The sequence below is a fragment of the Hyaena hyaena genome, unplaced genomic scaffold, assembly GCF_003009895.1.
Source record: "Hyaena hyaena isolate Hyena2069 unplaced genomic scaffold, ASM300989v1 scaffold_695, whole genome shotgun sequence".
In the NCBI taxonomy this organism is placed as follows: domain Eukaryota; kingdom Metazoa; phylum Chordata; class Mammalia; order Carnivora; family Hyaenidae; genus Hyaena; species Hyaena hyaena.
In genome coordinates, this window is record NW_024081326.1 from 688,586 (window position 1) to 712,832 (window position 24,247).

The 24,247-nt window shown below is 38.0% G+C and overlaps 1 protein-coding gene across 4 annotated transcripts in view; it reads left to right on the plus strand.

Moving 5' to 3' along the window:
* The window catches only part of JMJD1C (jumonji domain containing 1C), a 317,069-nt gene that overhangs the window by 41,659 nt on the left and 251,163 nt on the right, over window positions 1–24,247 (plus strand). For 2 of the 4 annotated variants that reach the window (XM_039217453.1, XM_039217458.1), the window contains exon 1: window positions 17,742–17,909. The exons of the other annotated variants lie outside the window; for them this stretch is intronic. In XM_039217453.1, the coding sequence (XP_039073384.1) occupies window positions 17,742–17,909 (168 nt within the window). Of the gene's footprint in view, window positions 1–17,741; window positions 17,910–24,247 lie in introns of those variants that run through there. 4 annotated transcript variants of the gene reach the window in all.

Here is a 24,247-nt window from a genome sequence, read left to right on the forward strand (position 1 = left end):
GGAGAAATTAAAAAATATATGGAAACAAATGAAAATGAAAATACAACAGTCCAAACTCTACGGGATGTGGGAAAGGCAGTCCTAAGGGGAAAATACATTGCACTACAGGCCTGCTTCCAGAAATTAGAAAAAGCGCAAGTGCAGAGTCTAACAGTGCACCTAAAGGAACTAGAAGGAGAACAACAAGAGCACCCCAAACCCAGTAGGAGAAGAGAAATAATAAAAATCAGGGCAGAAATAAACAATATAGAATCCAAAAAACAGTTGAACAGCTCATTGAAACCAAGAGTTGGTTTTTTGAAAAAATAAACAAAATTGACAAACCTCTAGCCTGGCTACTCAAAAAGAAAAGAGAGATCACCCAAATAGACAAAATCATGAATGAAAATGGACTTATTACAACCAATCCCTCAGAAATAGAAGCAATTATTAGGGAATACTATGAAGAATTATATGCCAACTAGCTGGACAACTTAGAAGAAATGGACAAATTCCTAAACACACACTCACTACCAAAATTCACACTAGAAGAGATAGAAAACCTGAACAGACCCATAACTAGTGAAGAAATCGAATCAGTTATCAAAAATCTCCCACCAAACAAGAGCCCTGGGCCAGATGGCTTCCCTGGGGAATTCTACCAAACATTTAAATCGGAATTAAGACCCATTCTTCTCAAGCTATTCCAGAAAACAGAAACGTAAGGAAAACTTCCAGACTCATTTTATGAAGCCAGCATCACTTTGATTCCCAAGCCAGCCAGAGACCCAGCAGAAAAAGAGAAGTATAGGCCAATATCCTTGATGAATACGGATGCAAAAATCCTCAACAAGATCCTTGCAAATCGAATCCAACAGCACATAAAAAGAATTATCCAGGGGCGCCTGGGTGGCTTAGTCGGTTAAGCGTCCGACTTTCACTTAGGTCATGATCTCGCGGTTCATGGGTTTGATCCCCGCGTCGGGCTCTGTGCTGACTGCCAGCTCAGAGCCTGGAGCCTGTTTCAGTCTGTGACTCCCTCTCTCTCTGACCCTCCCCTGCTCATGCTGTCTCTCTCTCTCTCTCCCCTAGAAATAAATAAACCATTAAAAAAAAAAAAAGAATTATCCAACATGATCAAGTGGAATTCATTCCTGGGTTACAGGGCTGGTTCAATATTCCCAAATCAATCAATATGATACATCACATTAACAAAAGAAAAGATAAAAACCATATATCCTGTCGATAGATGCAGAAAAAGCATTTGACAAAATACAGCATCCTTTCTTAATAAAGACCCTTAAGAAAGTGGGGAGAGAAGGAACTTACTTAAACATCATAAAAGCCATCTATGAGAAGCCCTCAGCTAACATCATCCTCAACGGGGAAAAACTGAGAGCTTTCCCCCTGAGATAAGGAACACGACAGGGATGTCCACTCTCACCACTGTTGTTTAACATAGTGCTGGAAGTCCTAGCATCAGCCATCAGACAACAAAAGGAAATCAAAGGCATCAGAATTGGCAAAGAAGAAGTCAAACTTTCACTTTTTGCAGACGACATGATGCTCTATATAGAAAACCCGACAGACTCCATCAGAAGCCTACTAGAACTGATCCAAGAATTCAGCAAAATCGCAGGGTACAAAATCAACGTACAGAAATCGGTTGCATTTTTATACACCAACAATGAAACAACAGAAAGAGAAATAAAAAAACTGACCCCATTCACAATTGCACAAAAAACCATAAAATACCTAGGAATAAACCTAACCAAAGATATAAGATATCTGTGTGATGAAAACTATAGAAAACTTACAAAGGAAATTGAAGAAGACACAAAGAAATGGAAAAACATTCCATGCTCATGGGTCAGAAGAATAAATATTGTTAAAATGTCATTACTACCCAAAGAAATCTACACATTCAATGCAATCTCAATCAGAATTGCACCAGTATTCTTCTAAAAGCTAGAACTATCCTAAAATTTGTATGGAACCACAAAAGACCCCAGATAGCCAAAGTAATACTGAAGAAGAAAACCAAAATGGGAGGCATCACCATCCCAGACTTTAGCCTCTACTACAAAGCTGACATCATCAAGATAGTATGGTATTGGCACAAAAACAGATACATAGACCAGTGGAATAGAATAGAGAACTCAGAATTGGACCCAAAAGTATATAGCCAACTAATCTTTGACAAAGCAGGAAAGAATATCCAATGGAAAAAAGACAGCCTCTTTAACAGATGGTGCTGGGAGAACTGGACAGTAACATCCAGAAGAATGAAACTAGATTATTTTGTCCATACACTAAAATAATCTCAAAATGGATAAAGGACCTGAATGTGAGGCAGGAAACCATCAAAACCCTAGAGAAGAAAGCAGGAAACAACCTCCTTGACCTCCACCGCAGCAATTTCTTATTTGACACATCCCCAAAGCCAAGGGAATCAAGAGCAAAAATGAACTATTGGGACCTCATCAAAATTAAAGGCTTCTGCACAACAAAGGAAACAATCAATAAAACTAATAGGCAACTGACAGAATGGGAAAAGATAGTTGCAAATGACATATCAGATAAAGGGTTAGTATCCAAAATCTATAACGAAATCACCAAACTCCATACCTGAAAAAGAAATAATCCAGTGAAGAAATGGGCAGAAGACATGAACAGACACTTCTCCAAAGAGGACATCCAGATGGCCAACAGACACATGAAACAATGCTCAGCATCCCTCCTCATCAGGGAAATACAAATCAAAACCACACTGAGATACCACCTCACGCTGGTCAGAGTGGCTAAAATGAACAACTCAGGAGACTCTAGATGCTGGTGAGGATGTGGAGAAACGGGCACCCTCCTACACTGTTGGTGGGAATGTAACTGGTGAAGCCCCTCTGGAAAACAGTATGGAGGTTCCCTCAAAAAATTAACAATAGAATTCCCCTATGACCTAGAGTAGCACAGCTCAGAGACTGGAGCCTGCTTTAGATTTTGTGTCTCCCTCTCTCTCTCTGCCCTTCCCCCGCTCACACTGTGTGTGTGTGTGTGTGTGTGTGTGTGTGTGTGTCTCCTCTCTCAAAAATAAACAAATAAAAATACAGAAATAAAGTAAAAACTTAGAGAAACATAAAAATTTGTATCCCTTCATCTCTCTGTTCCATTCCTGTCATAACTTCTTTCCCTAACCCCCTGTTGCAAAGTTAGTTAATATAATAGGTAAAAGAGAAATTTCCTTATAGTTTTTTCTTTTAAAAAAATTTGATGTTTAATTTTGAGAGAGATACACAGAGTGCGAGCATGGAGGTGGGCAGAGACACACACACACACACACACACACACACACACACACACACACGGAATTTGAAGCAACCTCCAAGCTCTGAACTGTCAGCACAGAGCGCAGTGTGGAGCTCAAGCTCATGAATAGTGAGATCATGACCTGAGCCGAAGCTGGATACTTGACTGTCTGCGCCACCTAGGTGCCCCTTCTTTATAGCTATTTCTGTTGGCCAAGCAAGTCTTACTGAATTTTATTTTCTCTGGTTTTTCTCAAAAATAAGTCTTTTTAAATGTAAAAAATTATATTAAAATAGGCATTAAAATACTATTTCCATTTATTACCTTAAAGATTTTGATATTAATTTCCCCTCTCTCTCCCCTGAGAATCTGTGATAAGAGTAACTAGATAGACTGTATAAAGTTTCCAGCAGACCGTTTTCCATAAACATTGTTTCACATGGAACTTTTCCTGAGTATTGAGCAGCAGTGAATTTGAGATTATATTTCCTGGCAAGTGTCTGAAATACATATCCTCTGTGTTATTGATTAAATATGAACCATTGTTCAGTGAAGCTAAAGTTCATCTTCTTTTCTAAAAATTGAATGACTAATGAGACCAGTACATTAACTCTGACATGAGCCAAAGGAGTACCCAGGTAAAACCAAGATTCTCCAAAAACTAATTTTAATTATTGGATTAGCTTTCTATTGCTGTGTAATGGATTGTGATAGTTAGCAGTTTCAAAACAATAGAGATTTATTATCTCACAATTTCCATGGATCAGGAGTCTGGGCACAGTTTAAGCTGAGCTCTCTGCTTAGGGTCTCACAAACTACAAATCAAAGTGTTGGCCAGGGCTGAAGTGTCATCTAGGCTCTGGGTCTTCTTCCGAGTTCATGTGGTTATTGGCTGAATTCATTTCCTTTTAGTGGTACAACTCAGGGCAGCTTGCTTTTCCAAGGCTGCAGGAAAGTCTCTTACCTCCTCACTCTCTTTAAAGGACTCAGCTTTATTAGGTAGGCCCATTCAGGAAAATCTCTAATTTAATGCCAATAAGGGACCTTAATTTCATCTGCAAAAGCTTTTAACCTTTGCCATTTAAAATGACATAATCATGAGAGTGATAGTCCATTTCCTTTGCCCTATTCCATTGGTTAGAAACAAGTTGTAAGTCCCTCCCACCCTTAAAGAGAGAGGATTATACTTGAGCATGGGGTCTTGGGGGTCACTTCAGTATCCTGCCTACCAATATTACATTATTTCCTATTATAAAACATTTTAAGTAACTTATTTTGTTTGTTATTATACAAAGGACATTAATGAAACTTGAAGTAGGAGAGAAAAAAAGTGAGCCCATAATCCTGCCAGCCAGTGTATCAAAATGTTTTCCTTTAGCTGTGTGCATGCATAATTTTTATAAAGTATTATGGAGCAGAGATACAGTTTTCCATTGCTTTTCACCTTGCAAAGGCATTTGTCTTGTTGCTCGCATAATTTTTATATGTACCATTTTTAAGGGATAGAATTGCTTCAGGTGAACATATCTGGATTATTGAAATTGCTGCAGGTGAATGAATCTGTTAGATTAATCAAGGTATAACTCACAAACAGTAAAAATCATTATTATGTGAGTTTTGATAAATACACCTATTTGTCTAACTACCACCACAATCAAGATAAAGAATATTATCTTGTGCCCCTTGGTAGACAAGCCCTCCCCCCAGTCAACCTTTAGTTTCTGTATTGTTTTTTCTTCAGTGTCATATAAGTGGAATCATATACTTTGTAGTCCTTTGGGTTTGGTTGCTTTCACTTAGTATAATGCATTTGAAGTTGTGCAGTAAAGGCATAGCATTCCTGTGACACAGTAAGAAATACATATTTGGTCTTTGTCCTTGGTTCCTGGTATGGAGCTCGTAAAATCCTTGCAGTTTCCTGAAAGGAGCCTCTTTTGTTATTCATCACAAACCTTTTTATGCCGCCTGAGTTTATGCTAATGAGGTTATTCTTGATAGGGCCCTAGACAGCTTCAAGATGGTAGCTGGTTGTCACATGGTTGTTAACCCTGTGATGAGAGGGTTGGCCCTTTCAGCGCCACCCCTGAACCTTCGTGGAGGGGAGAATGGTTGGAAATTGAGCTCAGTCACCAGCGGCCAATGATTTAATCATCTGTGCTTATGTAACAGCCTACATAAAACCTTTTAAACAATGGGGTTTGGAGAGCTTCAGAGTTGCTGAACATATCCACTTGCTGGTAGGGTGGCATAGTGCAACCGATGAGACAGAACCTCCTGTTCCTAGGACCTCCATGGACCTTTCCTGTGCACCCTCTCATCTAGGTGTTCATTTGTTCTTTAATAAACTTTATGAACTATTCTAGCAAATCACTAAAACTGAGAGAGAGTTGTGGTTGTGGGAACCCACCACCTTGTAGCCAGGTCACGCAGAAGAATGAATAACCTGGGGACCCATACTTGGGAGTGGCATCCGAAGTGAGAGCAATCTTGTGGGACTGAGCCCAAAAGCCTGAGGAGTCCGATGCTGACATTATTGTTAGAGTTGAAATGAATTGTAAGATATCTGGTGGTGTCTGTAGAGTTAGAGAACTCTACTCTGTTTTTTGGGTTAAAAATAGTTACTCAAAGAATAGGCAACCACGGGCGCAAGGTTTGGCCCTTGCCCATCTCCTGGAGAGTAACCTCTAAGCGCTTAGAATATCCTATCTGATAAGAGTGTCTTTGTTTACTTGAGGGCCTTTGGCCACCCCATGTGCCTATGCCAACAATGTGGCTGACAGTGTGGTAGAAGGCTTTGTGTGGTAGGGGGCTTGACCCCTGGAGGAGTTGGAAGGCTAAGGCCAGCTATGCAGATGGACAGACCTGCATGTACATCAGACCCCTGATAAGAATGCTCGACACCAGGTGAGTTTCCCTGGTTGACAGTACTCCATGTGTGCTGTCACATTAAGTGCTGTCTCTACCACTTTACTGGGAGAGGACAAGTAAAGGTTTCGTGTCTCCTGGACCCAGTCTTCCCTTTACTGGGGACCCTCTTTCCTTTACTGATTTTAATCTACATACTTTTTTTTTTTTTTTTTTTGCTATCATTAACTGACCATGGCCCTTTTGAGATTCATGAGTTCTACTGAATCATTAAGAGGGTGACCTTCGGCTTAATGATTCTGAACTGCACAGGTTCATCCATATTACTGCAAGTATCAATACTTAGTACTTTTTTATTGTTGACTAACATTCGAAGTTTGTTCATTTTCTATTTGTGCTGGTTGTTTCCATCTATTGGCAATTATAAATAAAACTATAAACGTTTGAGTATAGAATTCTTTAAACATTTTTTAATGTTTATTTATGAGAGAGAGAGCATAAGCGGGAGAAGGGCAGAGAGAGAGGGAGACACAGAATCTGAAGCAGGCTCCAGGCTCTGAGCTGTCAGCACAGAGCCCGGTGTGGGGCTCAAACTCAGGAGCCATGCGATCATGACCTGAACTGAAGTCGAATGCATAACGCGCTGAGTCACCCAGGTGCTTCCAAGTACAAGTTTTGTATGAACATAGGTTTTTATTTCACTTGGATAAATGACTAATAGTGAGATTACTTGATTATATGAAGCATGTCGAACTTTATTAGGAACTACTAAACTGGTTTGCAAAGTGGTTGTACATTTTGCACTCCTCCCAGCTACCACTATATGAGAATTCCAACTGCTCCTCATACTCTTCAATATTTGGTATTGCCAGTTTTCTTTTTCTTTTAATTTTAGCCATCCTGATAGATGTGATTTTATCTCACACAAATAGTTGTACTTTGTATTTCCCTAATGACTAATGATGTTAAGTGTCTTTTTATGTGTTTCATTATGCCATTCACGTAGCTTATTTAATGAAGTGTCTGTTTAAATCTTTTGCCATTAAACTTTTTTTGTTGTTGTTATAGAGTTTTGAGAGATCTCTAAATATTCTGGATACCAATCTTTTATCAAATAAGTATTTTGCAAATATTTCCTCCCAGTCTATAACCTTTGGATCAGAGTTTTTAATGTTTAATTTTAAATTTTGTGGATGTTTAAAAATCTTAAAAAAATTTTTTATGTTTTTTATAAAACTTTTTTAGTTTTATATTTTACATTTACACCTGTCATTTTGAGTTAATTCAGTAAATTCAGTTTGAGGAAATAATGGTGTGAGAAATGGGTCAGGGTTCATTTTTGGGGACATGTGGATGTCTAATTGTTCTAGAACCACTTGTTGAAGAGGCTCTCCTTTCTCCACTGAATTGCATTTTTACTTTTGTTAAAAATCAATTTCCCATATATGTATGGGTCTATTTCTGGACTCTCTATTTTGATCTATTCATCTATTTACTTTATTGCTGATGTCATGCTGAGTTGATTGATGTATTTTTATAGTATAGTCTTGAGATAAGATAGTATGAGTCTTCTGATTTTTTCTTTTCAAAATTGTTTTTGGCTTTTCCAGTTCCTTTGACTTACTTGGCAGATTTTAGAATCAACTCATCAGTGTCCACATTAAAAAAATTTGCTGTTCTTTAAATTGAAGTATCTTTGAATTTTTAAAAATGTTCTTATTTATTCTTGAGGGAGAGAGAGACAGAGTGAGTGGGAGAGGGGCAGAGAGAGAGGGAGACACAGAATCTGAAGCAGGCTCCAGGCTCTGAGCTGTCAGCACAGAGCCCAACGTGGTGGTTGAACTCAGGACCTGTGAAATCATGACCTGAGCCAAAGTCAGATGCTCAATCGACTGAGCCACTCAGGTGCCCCTGCTTGAAATTACTTTTAATTTGTAGATCAATTTGAGGGAAAAAAAGTCTACAAATATATGCTCTTGATATATTGCTCCACTTATTTAGGTCTTCATTCATTAGTATTTTGTAGTTTTTCAGCATAAAGATCTTGCACAAATTTTATTACACTTATACATATTTTTATGTTTTTTGGTTCTTTTGTAAATGGTACTGTTTTTAAGTTTGGATTTCAACTTTTTTTTCTAATATATAGAGATATAATTGATGCTTGCTTAGTGATCTTGTATTTTGCAACCTTGTTAAACTCACTTATTAGTTCTAAGAGCTTTTTAAAAGATACTGTCATTTTCTACCTCCAGTCATGCCATTTGCAATCTGTATTGCCTTTTATTTCCTTTTTTTTCCCTCCTTGCTGTACTTTCTAAATCTTGAGTGTGTTATTGAATAGGAGTGGTGACAGCTGATGTCCTTCTGAATCTTTAGGGGAAAACATTTAGTCTTTCATTATTAGATAGGATGTTAGCAGTAAGTTTTTAGTAAATACACTTTATCAGGTTGTATAAGTGCCCTTTTATTCCAAATGTGCTGAGAATTTTATCATGAATAAAGGCTGGATTTTCGTAAATGCTTATTCTTTGCGTTTGTTGATTCCGTCATATATTTCTTCTTTACTTTGTTGACCTCATGAATTACACTGATTGATCTTTCAATGTTGAATCAACTTGTATTCCTGGGATAAACTCCTATTGGTTTTGGTATTTTATCTTTTTTCTAAGTTACTGAATTTGAATTTGATTTGCTAATATTTTGTTGAGGATTTTTGCATCTGTGAGGAATAATGATCCATAGCTGCTTTTTCCTGTGATTTCTTTGTCTGATTTTGTTATCAGGGTAATGTTGGCCTCATAAAATGAGTTGGAAACTGTTCCCTTTTTTTCTGTTTATGTAGATTTTTTCCCACCCTTTTTCCTGTTTAGTTTCAGCTTTGATGATCTCTGTTGAACTACCTTCAGTTTTGATTCTTTCCTCAACTGTCAAGTCTGTTGCTGAACCTGTCAAAGGCTTTTAAAAATTTTGCTACTGCATTTCTCATAATCTTTAGCATTTCAGATTGAGTCTTCTAGCTTTTCTGTTCAACTGTTGTAGTTTCTATCTCTGATGTTTGCCATCTTGATCATATCCATTGTTTAACTGTTCCATTTGATCCATCATTATTAATAATTAATTAATTGGCTGAAAGTTCCAACATTTCAGTTATGTCTGATACTGCTTCTTTTGACCATTTTGTCACCTGACAATGATTTGTTTGCCATTGAGGTTTTGTGTAGTTTATAATTTGGTAAGGGAGGGATGTTACCAAATTACTTTACCTGAAGGAATGATGCAATCAAAAGAACTTCAGGGGATGTTTTCATACAACTTATAGAAAAGGTAATGGTAACCTCAACATGCATGCACTGTCTTGGAGACGAGGGAAATCACCCCTATGGCCAAGCTTATACTTTTTGTTTGAATGCCAGCTGTCATTTGCAGGATAGTAGAGACTGAAATATATAGTATTTATGTTAAGAAATGGGTATGAGTATTGTTCTACTGAGTTGTTCCTATGCAGGGTTGAATTAGTCTTGCTTGATCAGGGTTTATGTTTTGTTTTTTTGTTTTGTAATGCTCTGGTTACAGTCAGTGCATCATCAATTTTAAATACTTCTAACATCACTTTGTGCATAAAGGTGGGGGTTGAATGCTGAAAAGTTTTAACTCAGTGATTTTATTCCACCTATATCCTTAGGCCTTACTTGTACATTTGTACTTAAAAGAAGCTCTCTCTGTGAGTGCTCTTTTGTTTTTTCTCTATTAGTAGAGTGCTGTTACTTACTACTGGGAATTGATTTGCCTCATACCTTTTGTCCTAGACCAGCTTAGTTTTAGGCAAGGTTTATTTCCCTGCCTTCTTAATAATCCTGCTTTTTTTCCCCCTAACTGTAGACCTCTATTGCATGGGACCAGGATATTTTCTGTCCCTTCATCCTAGGTAGATATTATCACCTAATTTTGAAAGAATTATACAATTTGAATTATAAAACTACTAGAAGAAACTACTAAAACTACTAGAATATATATTTTCTTTTTTTAGTAATTCTTTTTTTTAATGTTTTATTTATTTTTGAGAGAGAGACCGAGTGTGATCAGGGGAGAGGCAGAGAGGGAGACACAGAATCTGAAGCAGGCTCCAGGCTCTGAGCTGTCAGCACAGAGCCCAACACGGGGCTTGAACCAATGAACAGTGAGATGATGACCTGAGCCGAAGTCATATGCTTAACCGACCAAGCCACCCAGGCTCACCTACCTACGTATTTTCTAAGCATGACTTAAGGTTGAACTGTAAAGCTACTAGCATATTTGACTGTATAAAAATTTAAAACTTGTGAATATCAAAATCCAATTACAAGTGGGGAAAATAAACATCCATGAAAATGTACATGAAGCAGATGAAACAGTTGATTTTTAAATTTTATTTATTCATCTTGAGAGAGAGAGCATGTGCTTGCATGTGAGCAGGGGAGGGGCCAAGAGAGAGGCAAAGGGAGAGTCCCAAGCAGGCTTCACGCTGGCAGCTACACGTGGGGCTGGAACCTACAAATTGCTAGATCATGACTTGAGTGGAAACCAAGAATTGAGGGGCACCTGGGTGGCTCAGTTGGTTAAGCGTCCAACTTCGACTCAGGTCATGATCTTATGGTTTGTGGGTTCGAGTCCCGCGTCAGGCTGTGTGCTAAGCGCTAGCTCAGAGCCTGGAGTCTGCTTCAGATTCTGTATCTCCCTCTCTCTGTCCCTCCCCTGCTCATGCTGTCTTTCTCTCTCTCTCTCAGAAATAAATAAAACATTAAAAAATTAAAAAAAAAAAAAAAGGAAACCAAGAATTGAGAATTGAGCGCGCAACTGACCTAGCTATCTAAGGTGCCCTAAAACAATCGATTTTAAGATAATTTTTGCAGTCGTAATTGTTGAAAAGAAGGAATCTTTTATGTATTGTAAGTAAAGAATATGAAGGCATACAAGGTAAAGATTTTAGATATAAAGTTTACTTGTAATGCAGAGAATCTCAAATTTCTCCATTTGAATTTTGTTCTGATTATTTTAATATGATAGCTTTGATATTATTATTTTTTAATGTTTTATTTATTTCTGACAGAGAGAGAGAGAGAGAGAGAGACAAGGTGAGCAAGGGAGGGTCAGAAAGAAAAGGGAGTTACAGAATCCGAAGCAGGCTCCTGGCTCCTAGCTAGCTGTCAGCACAGAGCCTGACGCGGAGCTTGCACCCACGAACTGTGAGATCATGACCTGAGCCGAAGTCGGATGCTTAACCTGAGCCACCCAGGTGCCTGGTAATATGATAGCTTTAAGAGCAAATTTGGAGAGCAGACAAAAGAAGCAGTGCTACAGTGTTGTTTAAAATTGTTTCATTGGGAAGTCCTTTGGCCTGTACTCTTGGTATGTATGTTTTAATGACTGATTATATATATATATTCTGTGAGATCTTTAAGAAAGAACCTTTCTGGCCAAACACATTTGTTTTCCTAAAGCAAGATTACATTTGTCAGTCTTTTAAACATTTTTCAGCTTTGAAACTACCATGTGACAGAAGAGGATATTTGCTATTTGATGAATTATTCAGAAGTCTTAGATGTAAGCTTTTAGGAACTTTCAAGATTATATCAGCCTCTACATGTTATATATTATTATTCGAGAGAAGCAAAATGGTTTGCCCAAGGTTACTGGTGGAAACCTAGACTTGTTTGATTCCTGCTCATTGATTATATTGTATTATGCGACTGCTAATTTCTAATTTGATACATTTGGAATATACATCTTAACCATCCATTTGTAAATGGCTATATGGAATGGGAATTGACCGGTTTTAACCCAAGTATTTGTATACTTTGTGAATAATGAAGCTGGTTAGCCTTTTGAGTATTTCTCTTGGCCATTTAATTTTAGGTGATATAAAAATGTGCCCTGGAGTAGCAGAATGTTTGGGGGATGTTGATTTCAATTTTAAGTTTGTAGTTAAGGTCTTTTTTTCAGGTCTGTTTTTCATATGTGTCAGTTGTGCTTTTAAGGAAGAATTCTAAGGCCTCTCTTCATGTGAGCTTCTGTGAACATAGGCCTTGGAATTGGAACACTATTTTATACACACTCTTTAATTGAATAAATAATTTGTAGTAGTGAAGCACATGTGGAGCCAGAAGACAATGCTTTCCTTTATATGGAGTAATTTATTTTTACTGCATATTTATGTTTAGTAGTATGTTATAAATCTTATTATATGTAACCACGTGGCCTTTTCTAGAATGTGCCAAAGAAAAGAATGACTAAAGATTCCCCATATTTTCCTGCTAGGTCTTGTTTGGTTTGGTTTCTTTGAAGCCAGATGCCATTAATTTGAGAAATGTGCCTTTGAGCTGTGTGTTCTTGATCATAAAGTTCCTTCATTATATAGAATCTAGTTGCATCTGTGGGGAAGAACATCAATGGAGTGTAGGCAGCATGATGAGGTTTTGAGTATTACTTTTTAGCTTAGATTTTACTTTGACTTCCCCTCATTTATAGCTTTAAATGTACATAGAGTAGCTCTTTAACTTAATTTTCATGGACATCAACAGAAGCATTCTTTAGGCCATTTAGCTCTGCCACAACTGATTTGTAGCAGTAGTTAAATCTTGTGAGACTAATAGGAACATAACCCTTTAGGAACCTACCCTGTTTATACGTCAGAGCACTAAAGAACAGTTGAAGAGGAAAAATGCAGACTGCCGTCTAGCACGTTTTAATAGTAGTTAATAATTGAAACATTTTTGAGAGGGATGTTGAACAAACAGTTCGATGGGACACACTGGGAAGACCTTGCTGTATGCTCAATGGCAGCTGTCATTTTCCTGTTTGTAGCTCCTTATTGAGCAGATTAGGAAAATTCCAATGTTATGTGTATCCTTTCTTAGTTAAAAATTTTTTTATCATTAAAAATCAGATTTAAAGGTTCCTTTTTAATAGAAAATGTTGAAGAGAAGTGGTAGGTCCCTGTGCAGCCAGAATATAAATTGGAAACTGGTAACAAATGTGCAATTAAAAGGCTGAGGGGAGATTGCTCTTTTTCTTTTTCCTTCTTTCTACCTTCCTTTCTTCTTTCTCTATCCCCCTCATTCCACATGGCATCAAGAGGACAGCGAGGAAATTATGTTTGTATGTTGGCTTCATCAAAGACGTTATTTGAGATTGTTCTTTTTAGAATACTAAGAATAGACTGGTGTTTTGGATATGTACTCATAAGGTCACTTTTGGGTTTGCATCAAATTGGTAGTTTGGTTAACGAAAGGAATGTTTTTCTTTTGAATTGTAACTCTTTCTTTGTATGTGTTCTTTAGGAATTATTCCCAGGGATAACCTTGCTTTTCTGAGAAGCTAAAGTTTTATGAAGGCTTTACATTGTACCTCTATAGTGAAGTGAAATAATGTGTATAAGCCATTATTTTAAAAGCTATGAATAACTCTGTAGGAAGAGCATAAACTCATATTTATCACTCTTGATATAGAGATTTGAAGTTCCTCTTAACCTTCTGTATTTAGAAAAAGGTACATTTTGATATATTCATTAATTGATTCGATAGCATTTCCTCTGCACAAAGCTTAGTTGACACTGGGGGTATAGTTATTAAAAAGAAACATTGTCCTTGCCCTTATTGGAGCTTCAACTCTATCAAGAGACACAAATATAAAGCAATCAATTAATGGCATAAATTGAGTTGTGGTAAAGTACTAAGACAAATACAGAATGTTTTGAAAATCCATAGTGGGGGATTTGACCTAGTCTGGGAATCAGTGATGGCTTTCTTTAGGAAGTGACATTTGAGTTACATTATCATTAACATAAATATGATCAAGGAATTCTGTTTAAATAAGTACTTATGGAAATACTTAAATGGAAATTAAGGTTTAATAATAAACACAGTAACATAAATTTATTTCCATTCTGTTCTTGGCCTTCCACTTGTATAATTCAGCTGAAATTCTTGGATTCCTTCATTTTATTTTTTTATTCTTATTTTCTATTTTTAAGTATTTATTTATCATATAGAAGTACCTTATTTCTTCATTGTAATATTGGCTTTCAGAGTTCCTAGATGGCCCTGTTCTAAAATCAATGATCCCATAATCCAATCCAGTCTTTACATTTGACAGTTAAAAAAAGCCTCTAAGTTATAATAGATTTGAAAATTATTTGTTAAAATACACCAAACTTACCTTGTATGCTCTTCTATTGATGCTTCCTTAAATAAACAGACTGAAGCATTTCTATTGTCTGTTTTACCAAATACACTATGAGCTTCTCAAGGACAGAGGCCCTATCTCCAAACCTTCAAGATGTGAGACACATAATAAGTGCTAAATAAATAAATCAGTTATGAATAACCTGTGTTTATAAAGAGGTAGCAACTTGGTGACTGACCTTCATGTTTCTTTCAAGAGACAATTTAGCATAATGCAGGGTGCTTTTGAATTATAAGTCCTAGTTTTGGATCCCAGTTCCTTATGTGTATGCTTAGGCGAGTATCTAAGCTTCTCTAAACCTCATTTCCTTCATCTTTAAAAGAAAGTAAGATTATAGATGTAACGTACCTAGCATAGTGTGTGACACGTAGTATAAGTGTTCCATAAATAGTGGCTAGTATTATAAGATTCATGCACTCAATTTTTTATCTCTTTGTGTTTTTTCTATGTTATTTATAGTAGACACTTACAATGACACAGAATACTGGTATCTAGGAGAGCAGATAATTGGCCTTTTCTATAACTACACTAAATCAAAAGGTGAAAAGTTTATAGCTGGTAGGCTGTTTGCTTATTGAAACTAAACTTCTTGAACTACTAATTATTAATAATTAATTGGTTAATTATGACCCTTATTGTTGCAATAAATACATTTTCTTCCTTTATGTCAGGTTTTGAGAAAAATAAAGTTTTTATGAATAAATTTTTAGGGATTTTTAAAAAACAAAATAATCTTGGGGCACATGGGTGGCTCTAGTGGTTAAGCTTCCAACTCTTGATTTCAGCTCAGGTCATGATCTCCCATTTTGTGAGTTTGAGCCCCACATAGGACTCTGTGCTGACAGCAAAGAGCCTGCTTGGGATTCTCTCTCTCTCTCCCTTTCTCTCTGCCCCTCCACTGCCTGTGTGCTCCCTCTAGCTCTCTGTCAAAGTAAATAAACTTTAAAACAAGACAAAAAAACCAAAGTAATTTCACAATGTATCTTTTATATAAAAATACTTCATGTAGTTTGCTTGAATTGAAGGGTGTGTGTTTATTTAATGTAAATACTACATGTAGAAAATCAAGTTTCTATTTTTCGTTTTTGAGCTTCTCTAAGTAAACCTAGTCATTGTAAACACTTCCGTGTCACTCTACCTATGTAGTGAAAAGTACTGTAACTTTAAGTAAAACTGACTAATTCATTTTCTGAGGATTTTTGTAAAAGTAAAGTATGTAAAGGAACAAACAAAATTCTAAGGTTTCAAATCTGACTTTAAAATTTATTTTAATTCCATGTTACTTACAGTTATGATTTGCTTGCAAAACTGTATAAACACTCCCAGAAACAAAGCAAAAAATGCCAGGAAGCAAACAAAAAATCCTTTAAGGTGTTTTTATTCTATATCAAAAAATATGTATACTTCAAGCTTCTCCAAAAGCTAAATACCCACAGATCATCCACGAATGATTTTTCTTATAAACTATAGATACTGGCCACAGTCAGGGGATTCATAGAATACTATTTGGAATGTAGTACTAGGAATATAAAACATTTGGTTGAAAAGGTTATGAAGACATTCAGCCTTCTGCACTTGAAATACTTTGATTTGGTGGATTTACATGTTTCTCAGAGCACTTACAAGGATACCATTCAACATATAATGAGGGTTTTTAGGAATCCATTAAGAAATTTGCCTATAAAAATTGAAATCAGGTGGCAGTTTTATGTAAGGCAACCTGACAGTCAGTACTCCAAATATATAATTTAGTGAGTGGGATTTATGTAATGTAATAAGAATGTTATTTTCATCTCTTAACTGACTATGCTCTTAGAAAGTGAGACTGGGAAGCAAGCAATTTCCATTGTTAACAACTGTGTGGTGCCCAAGACGTCAAGGCAAATCATTGATAATTTGGTATCTGAATGTGATCTTAACTCTTTACTCCTGCCGTGTTAGATCATTTTTCACCAGATTATTTTACTGGCTCCCTAATTCAAGTGGAGGTTTTAGAAGTCTTAGCCTGTAGTTCTCAAGATGTGTGTCTGAAATCAGACTGCTCACTGACATGTATAAGATAGGCTTGATTTAGAGAATTCAAGGATTGGATCAAAGAAGAAGTAATTATTCCAAGTTTCACAAGAGATCTGTGTGTATACTGGTTACAAAGTCCTGTTGTGATTCGACGGGAAGTAAACATAATATATTTTCCTGCATTGTGATTGGCTAAAAACCTTTTCTTTCCACAGTATTTTCTAATAACCGAATCCGGAGCCTTTCCCTGTTTTTATTACATGACTAGTGAGTTTGAGGTATGTGCTTGTACTGAAAGGACTCAAATTGGCCCAGAGACTGTAAATATTAGGGACAGTGACAGAAGCCCTCCGTGGGGCATTTGGCATTCTTAGAACAAAGCTGTAGCGAGGTGTAAATCTCTGAATAGTTCAGACACGTCAGTAGTGTTGTTGCAGACGGGAAGGACGAAAGGATGACAGTGTTTCCTTAATTTTCGTTTAGAATTGTGGACTGTTCTGCAGTGAACTGTTTTCAGTGGGAAGTGTTGCTCTGCTTTGCCTCTGGGACTACGGGACTGCTGTTTCGGGCGAAATTCGGGCGAACTTAGGCAGCATGTGTTCCGAAAAACAGCGCTCTGGAGATGCGGCATTTAACCTGCAGTTTATTTGTGACCCAGAGTGTGGAACCAGCACTCCTCATTTTCGTGTCACCTCCCCCCTCCCTTCTGAGGGCGCTGCTCTTAGAGAGGTGGACCTCGAATGCTCTTAATAGCGCTACGCAAGGAAAGCATCGCTTTCTGCCACCGCTCTCTTTCTTCGGCTGGTCCGGCGGCCCCCGCGCGGCGGCGGCGGCGGCGGCGGCGGCGTGGGGCACTACTTTCCGACTGTGGCTGTGCCTCCGACCCTCCGCCGCGGCTCCCTGCCCCCACCCGCGCCGGCGGAAGGAGACGCGGCGCTCGCCGCCTGAGAGGGGCCGGGGAGGCGGAGTAGTCCTGGCCACAGCGAGGTGGCGGCCGTGGCCAGGGCTGCCCGACTCTGACGGGTGTAGGGATTTCTGTCACTTTGTGTGTGTGCGTGTGTGTGTGTGCGTGTGTGTGTGTGCGCGCGTGTGTGCACGCGCGCGCGCAGCTACAGTCAGAGGCTGCTAGTCGGGGAGTCGGGAGTCCCGGGGAGTGTTAAGGACTGCCAGAGACCGAGGTCGCCGTGCCCTTCTGGGCAGAGCGTTCGGGGCGCCCCCAGAGGCGCTCGCCTGCTCGCGGGGCGGCTGCCACCCCCCGGTCCGCTCTCCTTCTCGGCATGGGCGGCCGCTAGGAGCGGGGTCTCCCTGACTGCCTCGCAGTGGTGGAGGCAGCAGCCGCTTCAGCAGTGATGGCTATGGCGGTGGAGACGCGGCTGGAACTGGTGGGGAAGCGGTTCTTGTGCGTGGCGGTCGGCGAAGAGGCTCGTCCAGAGCACGGGGAGAGTGGACGCTGCTGGCGGGGCTGGCGAGCGGGGGTCATCCGAGCTGTGTCCCACAGGGACAGCCGAAACCCGGACCTGGCGGTAAGAGAGCGAGTGCCCCCCAGCCTCCCAGCCCACGCCTGCACCACTGATTTCGGGCAGCGGCACCTTGTGGGGTTACCTCTGGTACCTGGCGCAGCCCAGCCGGCTGGCGGTCACGCCCCTCTCTGGAGCAGCGGGTCGCTTTGCCGTCATCCCCTGCCAGGGTCCCTCCTCACAAGTGGTCCCCCCGTGGGAGCGGTGTGGTGCCCGGAGCCAGAGGCCAGGGCTCCTGCCCACACCCCGGCCGGCCCCTCGGCTGCTGCCCGGGAGGGGGGTCAGCGCCCCGCCGTGGCCGTGGAGACCTTACGGAAAGGCGGGGCTGTGAGCCGGTGTGGCTGGGGCAGGTGGGGGCGGCGGACCGAACACAAGACCACTCATGGCGGTAGGGGGCCATCTTCACCACAGTCTGTTTCCTCGCAAAAGTCCTACTGGTGCAGGGGTTAGACTTCAAACTTAGGCAGTAAGGTTGCTGAAGGGGAAGGAAGAAGAGGAAAAAGACAAATCTCTGTTTTCCAGGCAGTCCTGGGATTTGTGTATATGTTTTCGAGGCAGACGCTGTGTGGTGGCGACTTGATACAACCTCTTTCTACAGTGCTTGGATTTCTAACTGGAAACGATGAAAATGTAAATTTTTTATTTGGAGGGTCATAGAGATTAACCCACCCCTTCTTTTCAGTCGTTTTCCCCATAGTGCTGTGATTTTTAAGAAAGTGAATAATGTTTAAAAGACAGCCCTGGGTTTTATACGATTTTAAGTAAAGCAAGGAATATTATAAATTAAAATGTTATTCCCTGCCGAACCTGAAGTGTCCTTTTCTTTGCTTTCTTTTCCTTTCGTATGCTCCTGCCAATATTTTCTTTCAGTAGTGTAGGAATGTGCACCATTTCGAGACGGGATATGCTGTGTTAGTGTTCCAAGCACGTTTTCACTTGGGGACAGGTTGGAGGTAAGGGGCGGAGTAGAGGCAGGCATTGACTGACTAGTCTTTGCAGGGTTGATTTACGACTGCATAATCCATGAAATTTATTGGTAGTGTCCTGCCGTATTTAATTTTTTACTGATAACTTCAAACACAGTAATATTTTTTCCTTTCGTGTATCTTTGAGTTTACATTTCCAAGTTCACTTTAATATCTTTCTATACATGTGCATACCTATTTTAATATTTACATTGTAAACCCCTATTTAATGACTGTAGTCAATGATATGGTTTTATGGGGCATGTACTAATGTTGACTTGATATTACAAAATAAGTTTGTTTCACTAACCGGTATTTCTAATAGGAAATAAGCAGAATAAGGGTAATTTTGAAGATTTTGGTTATTCTCTTTGGAAAGAAGAAAAAGAATCTTTATAAAATTTCTGATCTTAGTGATTCTACAGATTGCATCAATTCAGTAATGTAAAAGGCATGTGCTGAATTTATTCTTCCTCCTCTTAATATGATTTGGTTTTTATGTGGAAGCTAGTTGGATTATGGTTCAGCATTTTAAAATTATTTCACAGCAAACCTGGAATGATATTTTGTTTTCCACAGTATTTCAAGTAGATGCATGAAAGTTAGGAAGTAGAGTTTTAAATTATTAGTATCATTTGTGACCGTTGAGTTTTCAAAGTTAAATATATTAAAAACCACCTTACACGGAAACTTAAATGATACAAAGAATGGATTTACAAATATCATGTTTGTAAAAGGCCGAGTATTAAGCTGAGTGTTTAATATTTATTTATTTTTGAAGGAGAGAGAGACAGAGTGAGCAGGGAGGGGCAGAGAAAGAGGGAGACAGAATCTGAAGCAGGCTTCAGGCTCTGAGCTGTCAGCACAGAGCCCGACACGGGCTTGAACTCAAGATCCTTGAAATCATGACCTGAGCTGAAGTCAGACGCTTAACCCACTGAGCCACCCAGGTACCCCAAGCTGAGTATTAAAAATGAAAAGTAGGGGCACCTGGGTGGCTCAGTTGGTTAAGCATCCGGCTCTTAGTTTCGGCTCATAGTTCATGAGTTTGAGCCCTGCATTGGGCTCTGGGATGATAGCACAGAGCCTGCTTGGGATTCTCTTTCTCCCTCTCTCTGCCCCTCCCCTGCTCATGCTGTCTCTGTCTCTTTCAAAATAAATAAGGAAACTTAAAAGTGAAAAATATATATGGATGGTGGGGATCAATTACCATTGCTATTTACTATTAATTTTGAGTGTGTTCTAGCATTGTGTACCTTGGTGGTTATTTCCCCAGTATCCATTATCTATTGTGTGGTTTGACTAAACTGTGAGCCATGGTATGCCTTAGATAACCAGGCAGTTGAACTCCTCTGGCTACATTGATGGGTGCAGGCCATCAATTAGGTCCAGTGAGAATGAAGTCAAGTATGGTGGTGTGTGGGTGTGATGCTGAAATTGCCACAGCCATTTCCCTGCTTTAAGGTCAACCGGTTTGAGGGCAAAACTGACAGACAAGATCAAATTGTTTTCTGGAGTCCAAATACCACTGTTGGATTTTTTACTTGTGGGATTTTTCATTTTGGAAGAGTAAATTTATTTTATGTCTCTTTCTGTTGTTTTTTCTTTGGAACTAAAAGCATTTTAACTGTAATATTCCATTCCATTTTTTTTTTTTTTGGGAAAGCACATATAAGAGGCATTTTCGTGACATTCTTGCCTTGTTTTTGATGTTGAGACATTCAGACTTTTGTCATACTTCAGTGATGATTTTCAGAAATGATGACATATTCTGCGTTGTGTCTTGATACCTCCCAAAGCTTTGAAAAATTGTTTGAATGAATGTAAGATAGATATCTAGGTTCCTAAATAATGAAAAATAAGAAATAACATTTGAATTTGTATGTCAGGAAGTATGCTATAAACTCCTTATAGTTACAAAGAAACTTCAAGAAAGAGGTATTATTAATATTTCAGACATTAACAAGAAATTAACCTTTAGTTTTTAGATATACCATAAATGTTGTATGTTTGTACTGTATGTCATTGTTGGCCAGATAAATACCTATAGGTACTCTGTTCTTTAGCCACAGTTCTGAAATTCAAATATGTAGTTTTGTACCAACAAAATTTTTGTAATGATTCATCAGGAAAACCTGACCAAATGAACTTTTTAAAAAGTAAAACCTAATATGAACTGAATATTCTTATTTTGTAAGAGAAATGTTAATGTGCTTAATTATAGTATGCTTCTCTGAACTTCACAGGTTTACATACAACATAGGTACTTTTACATGTAATGTACATATGACATATGCATTTATCACTACTCAGCTATTGTAACATATGCCCTATTTAACTTTATAAAATCCAACAAATTTGGAGCTCTAAAATCCATCTAGTTGGAAGGGTTTGAGATAAGGGATTGTTATTTAAAAATACATACTGATGTTTTTAATGGTGGTGATTTAGTGGTAACAAATATTACTATTTTCATTTGTTTCAATTTGACAGTGATTCTATTTCTGCCTGATGTTCATATAAGCAGCTGTTTGCAGTGTGGTTTTTAAGGTTTTTTTTTTTTTTTTTTTAAGTTTATTCTCAGAGAGAGTAGGGGAGGGGCAGAGAGAGAGAATCCCAAGCAGGATCTATCAGAGCAGAGCCCAGTGCAGGGCTTGAACCCACAAACTGTGAGATCATGACCTGAGCCAAAATCAAGAGCTGGATGGTCAGCGGACTGAGCCACACAGGTTCCTGTTCAGTGTAGATTTTTAACAAACTTACATTTTATTTGATAAAAAATTCTTAATCTGCTAAATCTTTAAGGATTTACCTTTTAAGATTGCTTACTAAAGTATTAAAATGTTTTTGTGCTCCCTTCAGCAGCACATATACTAAAATATTAAAATGTTTCAAAATGTTGAAATATTCTTTGAAATTATTTAATTGGATAGAATCTTTTCATGTAGAATTTTTTATATTCTAGCTATTTTATAAAATTATGCTAGTAAACCCATTGATGAAAATCTTATTTTTTTATTATGTAGAATCTATTGCTTTAATTATAGAATAAGTGGTTAATTAGTAGAAAACAGCTTTTTATCCTTTTAGTGTTTGGTTGGACATAGGGCTTAAAATTCCGAGATATAACACAGTCTAGTCCTGATTTCTCAACCATTTGGGACTGGAAGTCATATAGGAATTCATTTATTGAATTTGAGCAGGGTAGATAAATGCTTCAACCTTTTAATAAAAAGTATGAATACAGTAGAATCTGACTTTTGGAGTTGATTGGTAGTAGACCCCTTTAGAATTAATAAAAGTTTTGGATTACATATTTTCTAATACATTACAAATTTCAGGTACAGTATTTCATCTGTATTTGTTCAAACCAGCCCAACAAAATAGGTCTTAATAGAACATCTTTTGAAATTAGTTTGAAGAAATGGGAATTGCTAGTAAGTATTAAATAAATACATGTAACTGATCACATAGAAGATCTTAGATTTCATTGAAGTATTTCTCAAAGGTACTTGATTTATAGTCTATTTGTTTCAGTGATTTACAGTTTGGTTCTCAGTTTTCTCATTTATCTAGTGCGTGAATGAGACTAGTCTAGATTCAGAGTTTGTTCTGTAATTCCAGAACTGTGATATTAATACTTTTTACCTGTAATGTCCTGGAATAAAACGTTTATTAACCAGAACTAAATTTCATATTCCTCCCAAAAGCTCTTAATTCTGAGTTAATGAAACTTTTCATTATGATCTGCCTTTTTGTTAAATTACATGGACCACAGTTCTTCTGTGTTAAGATAATGAGATTTTGTGTTAAAATAATGTGATTTCTGTTTAGTATTTTTTTTAAGTTTATTTATTTATTTTGAGAGAGAAAAAGAGCTCGCACATGCAAGCAGGAGAGGGAGTGGGCGGTGGCGGGAGAGGCAGTGTGTGGAGAATTCTAGATAGGCTCTGTGCTGTCATAGGGCTTCATCTGTCACCGGGCTTGATCTCCCAAACTGTGAGATCGTGACCTGAGCCAAAATCAAGAATCGGATGCTTATGTGGCTGAGCCACCCAAGCGACCCTGGTATTTCTTTTGGGTGGTCAAGATGAGTTCATAAGTTTTGAATTTTTATGATTGTAGAAATTGAGGTAGAATAAATATCCCAGAGTTACAATATTAGGCCTTGAAATAATTCAATATATATTTTCTCATACACTTGAAAAATTTTATCAGTTATATTTGATTTTTGATGAAAATATTCAGTACAAATTGATCAAAAGGAGTGAAATATTTCTTCTTTAAATGATTAGTAAGTCACAGGCTTTAAAAGTAAAACAACAAAACAACAATAGAAAACCCTCTTCTATTGCTATGATAAAGGTTCTTCTGGGGGCACCTGGCTGGCTCTGTCCACAGAGCATGTGAGTTGATCTTGGGTTGTGGGTTTGAACCTCTCTTTGGGTATAGAGATTACTTAAAGATAAAATCTTAAAAAAAAATCTCCCTCAACTTTTGCTCCATTTTTTTTTTCTAAATAAATTTTTATAGTACCATGATTCAAGTCCTTTTGGAACATCCTCCTTTCTTGACTATAATTTCTTTTATCTTCTTGATTTAGTAGTAGAGATTCAGTTCTTTGATTACTGTTTTCTTCTGTCTCATTTTGTTTATTAACTTTTGTTCTTTTTAGAACTGGTACTCTGCATCGTGACTCACAAGTCTGTACCTTAAGCATTGGCCTTCAATTTGAATCTACCGTTTCTTTCTCCACCTTTGATGTTTTTACATGAATGTCCCACCTTTCAGTATGATATAATATGTGTAGTGTTAATTTATTATCTTCATGTGGAACTAGTGCCCCTTTTGAGACCTACCTTGAAGTAGTCTCATACTGGCTTTAAAATTCTGTCATTTACTTTCAGCTTTCCACCTAGAATGTAGGTATTTACTGAGTTCTACAAATTTCTTCCTTCAAATGACCATCTGTTCTTCCTACCCATTCCCTCTTTTTTCAGTTTGTACTGCCATAGGCTACAACTCTCATTGCCTTTTGCATATAGTAAGTGATCTTTTCACTTTCAGGTTTCTTCCTTTTCCAGTCTGTTCTACACACTGTGGACAGATTATCGTACGGAATTTCCCTTTAGCTTACTTCAGTAGTTTTTCTGTTTCTTTTCTGATAAAGTCCAAACTCCATTACCCTAGTGTTTAGACCTCCTCAGTATTACCACCATCTTGTGGAATTTAAAATTCTCTAATCCCTTGTGCAAACTGTTGTGGTATTTAGTAAAAGTCTTTTGTTGGAATTTAAAAAATATTATAACCAACTGTTTATGAAATCATAGAATGTGCTTCATGTTTACTTTTAAATTTCACTTGCTGATAAAGTTTCTC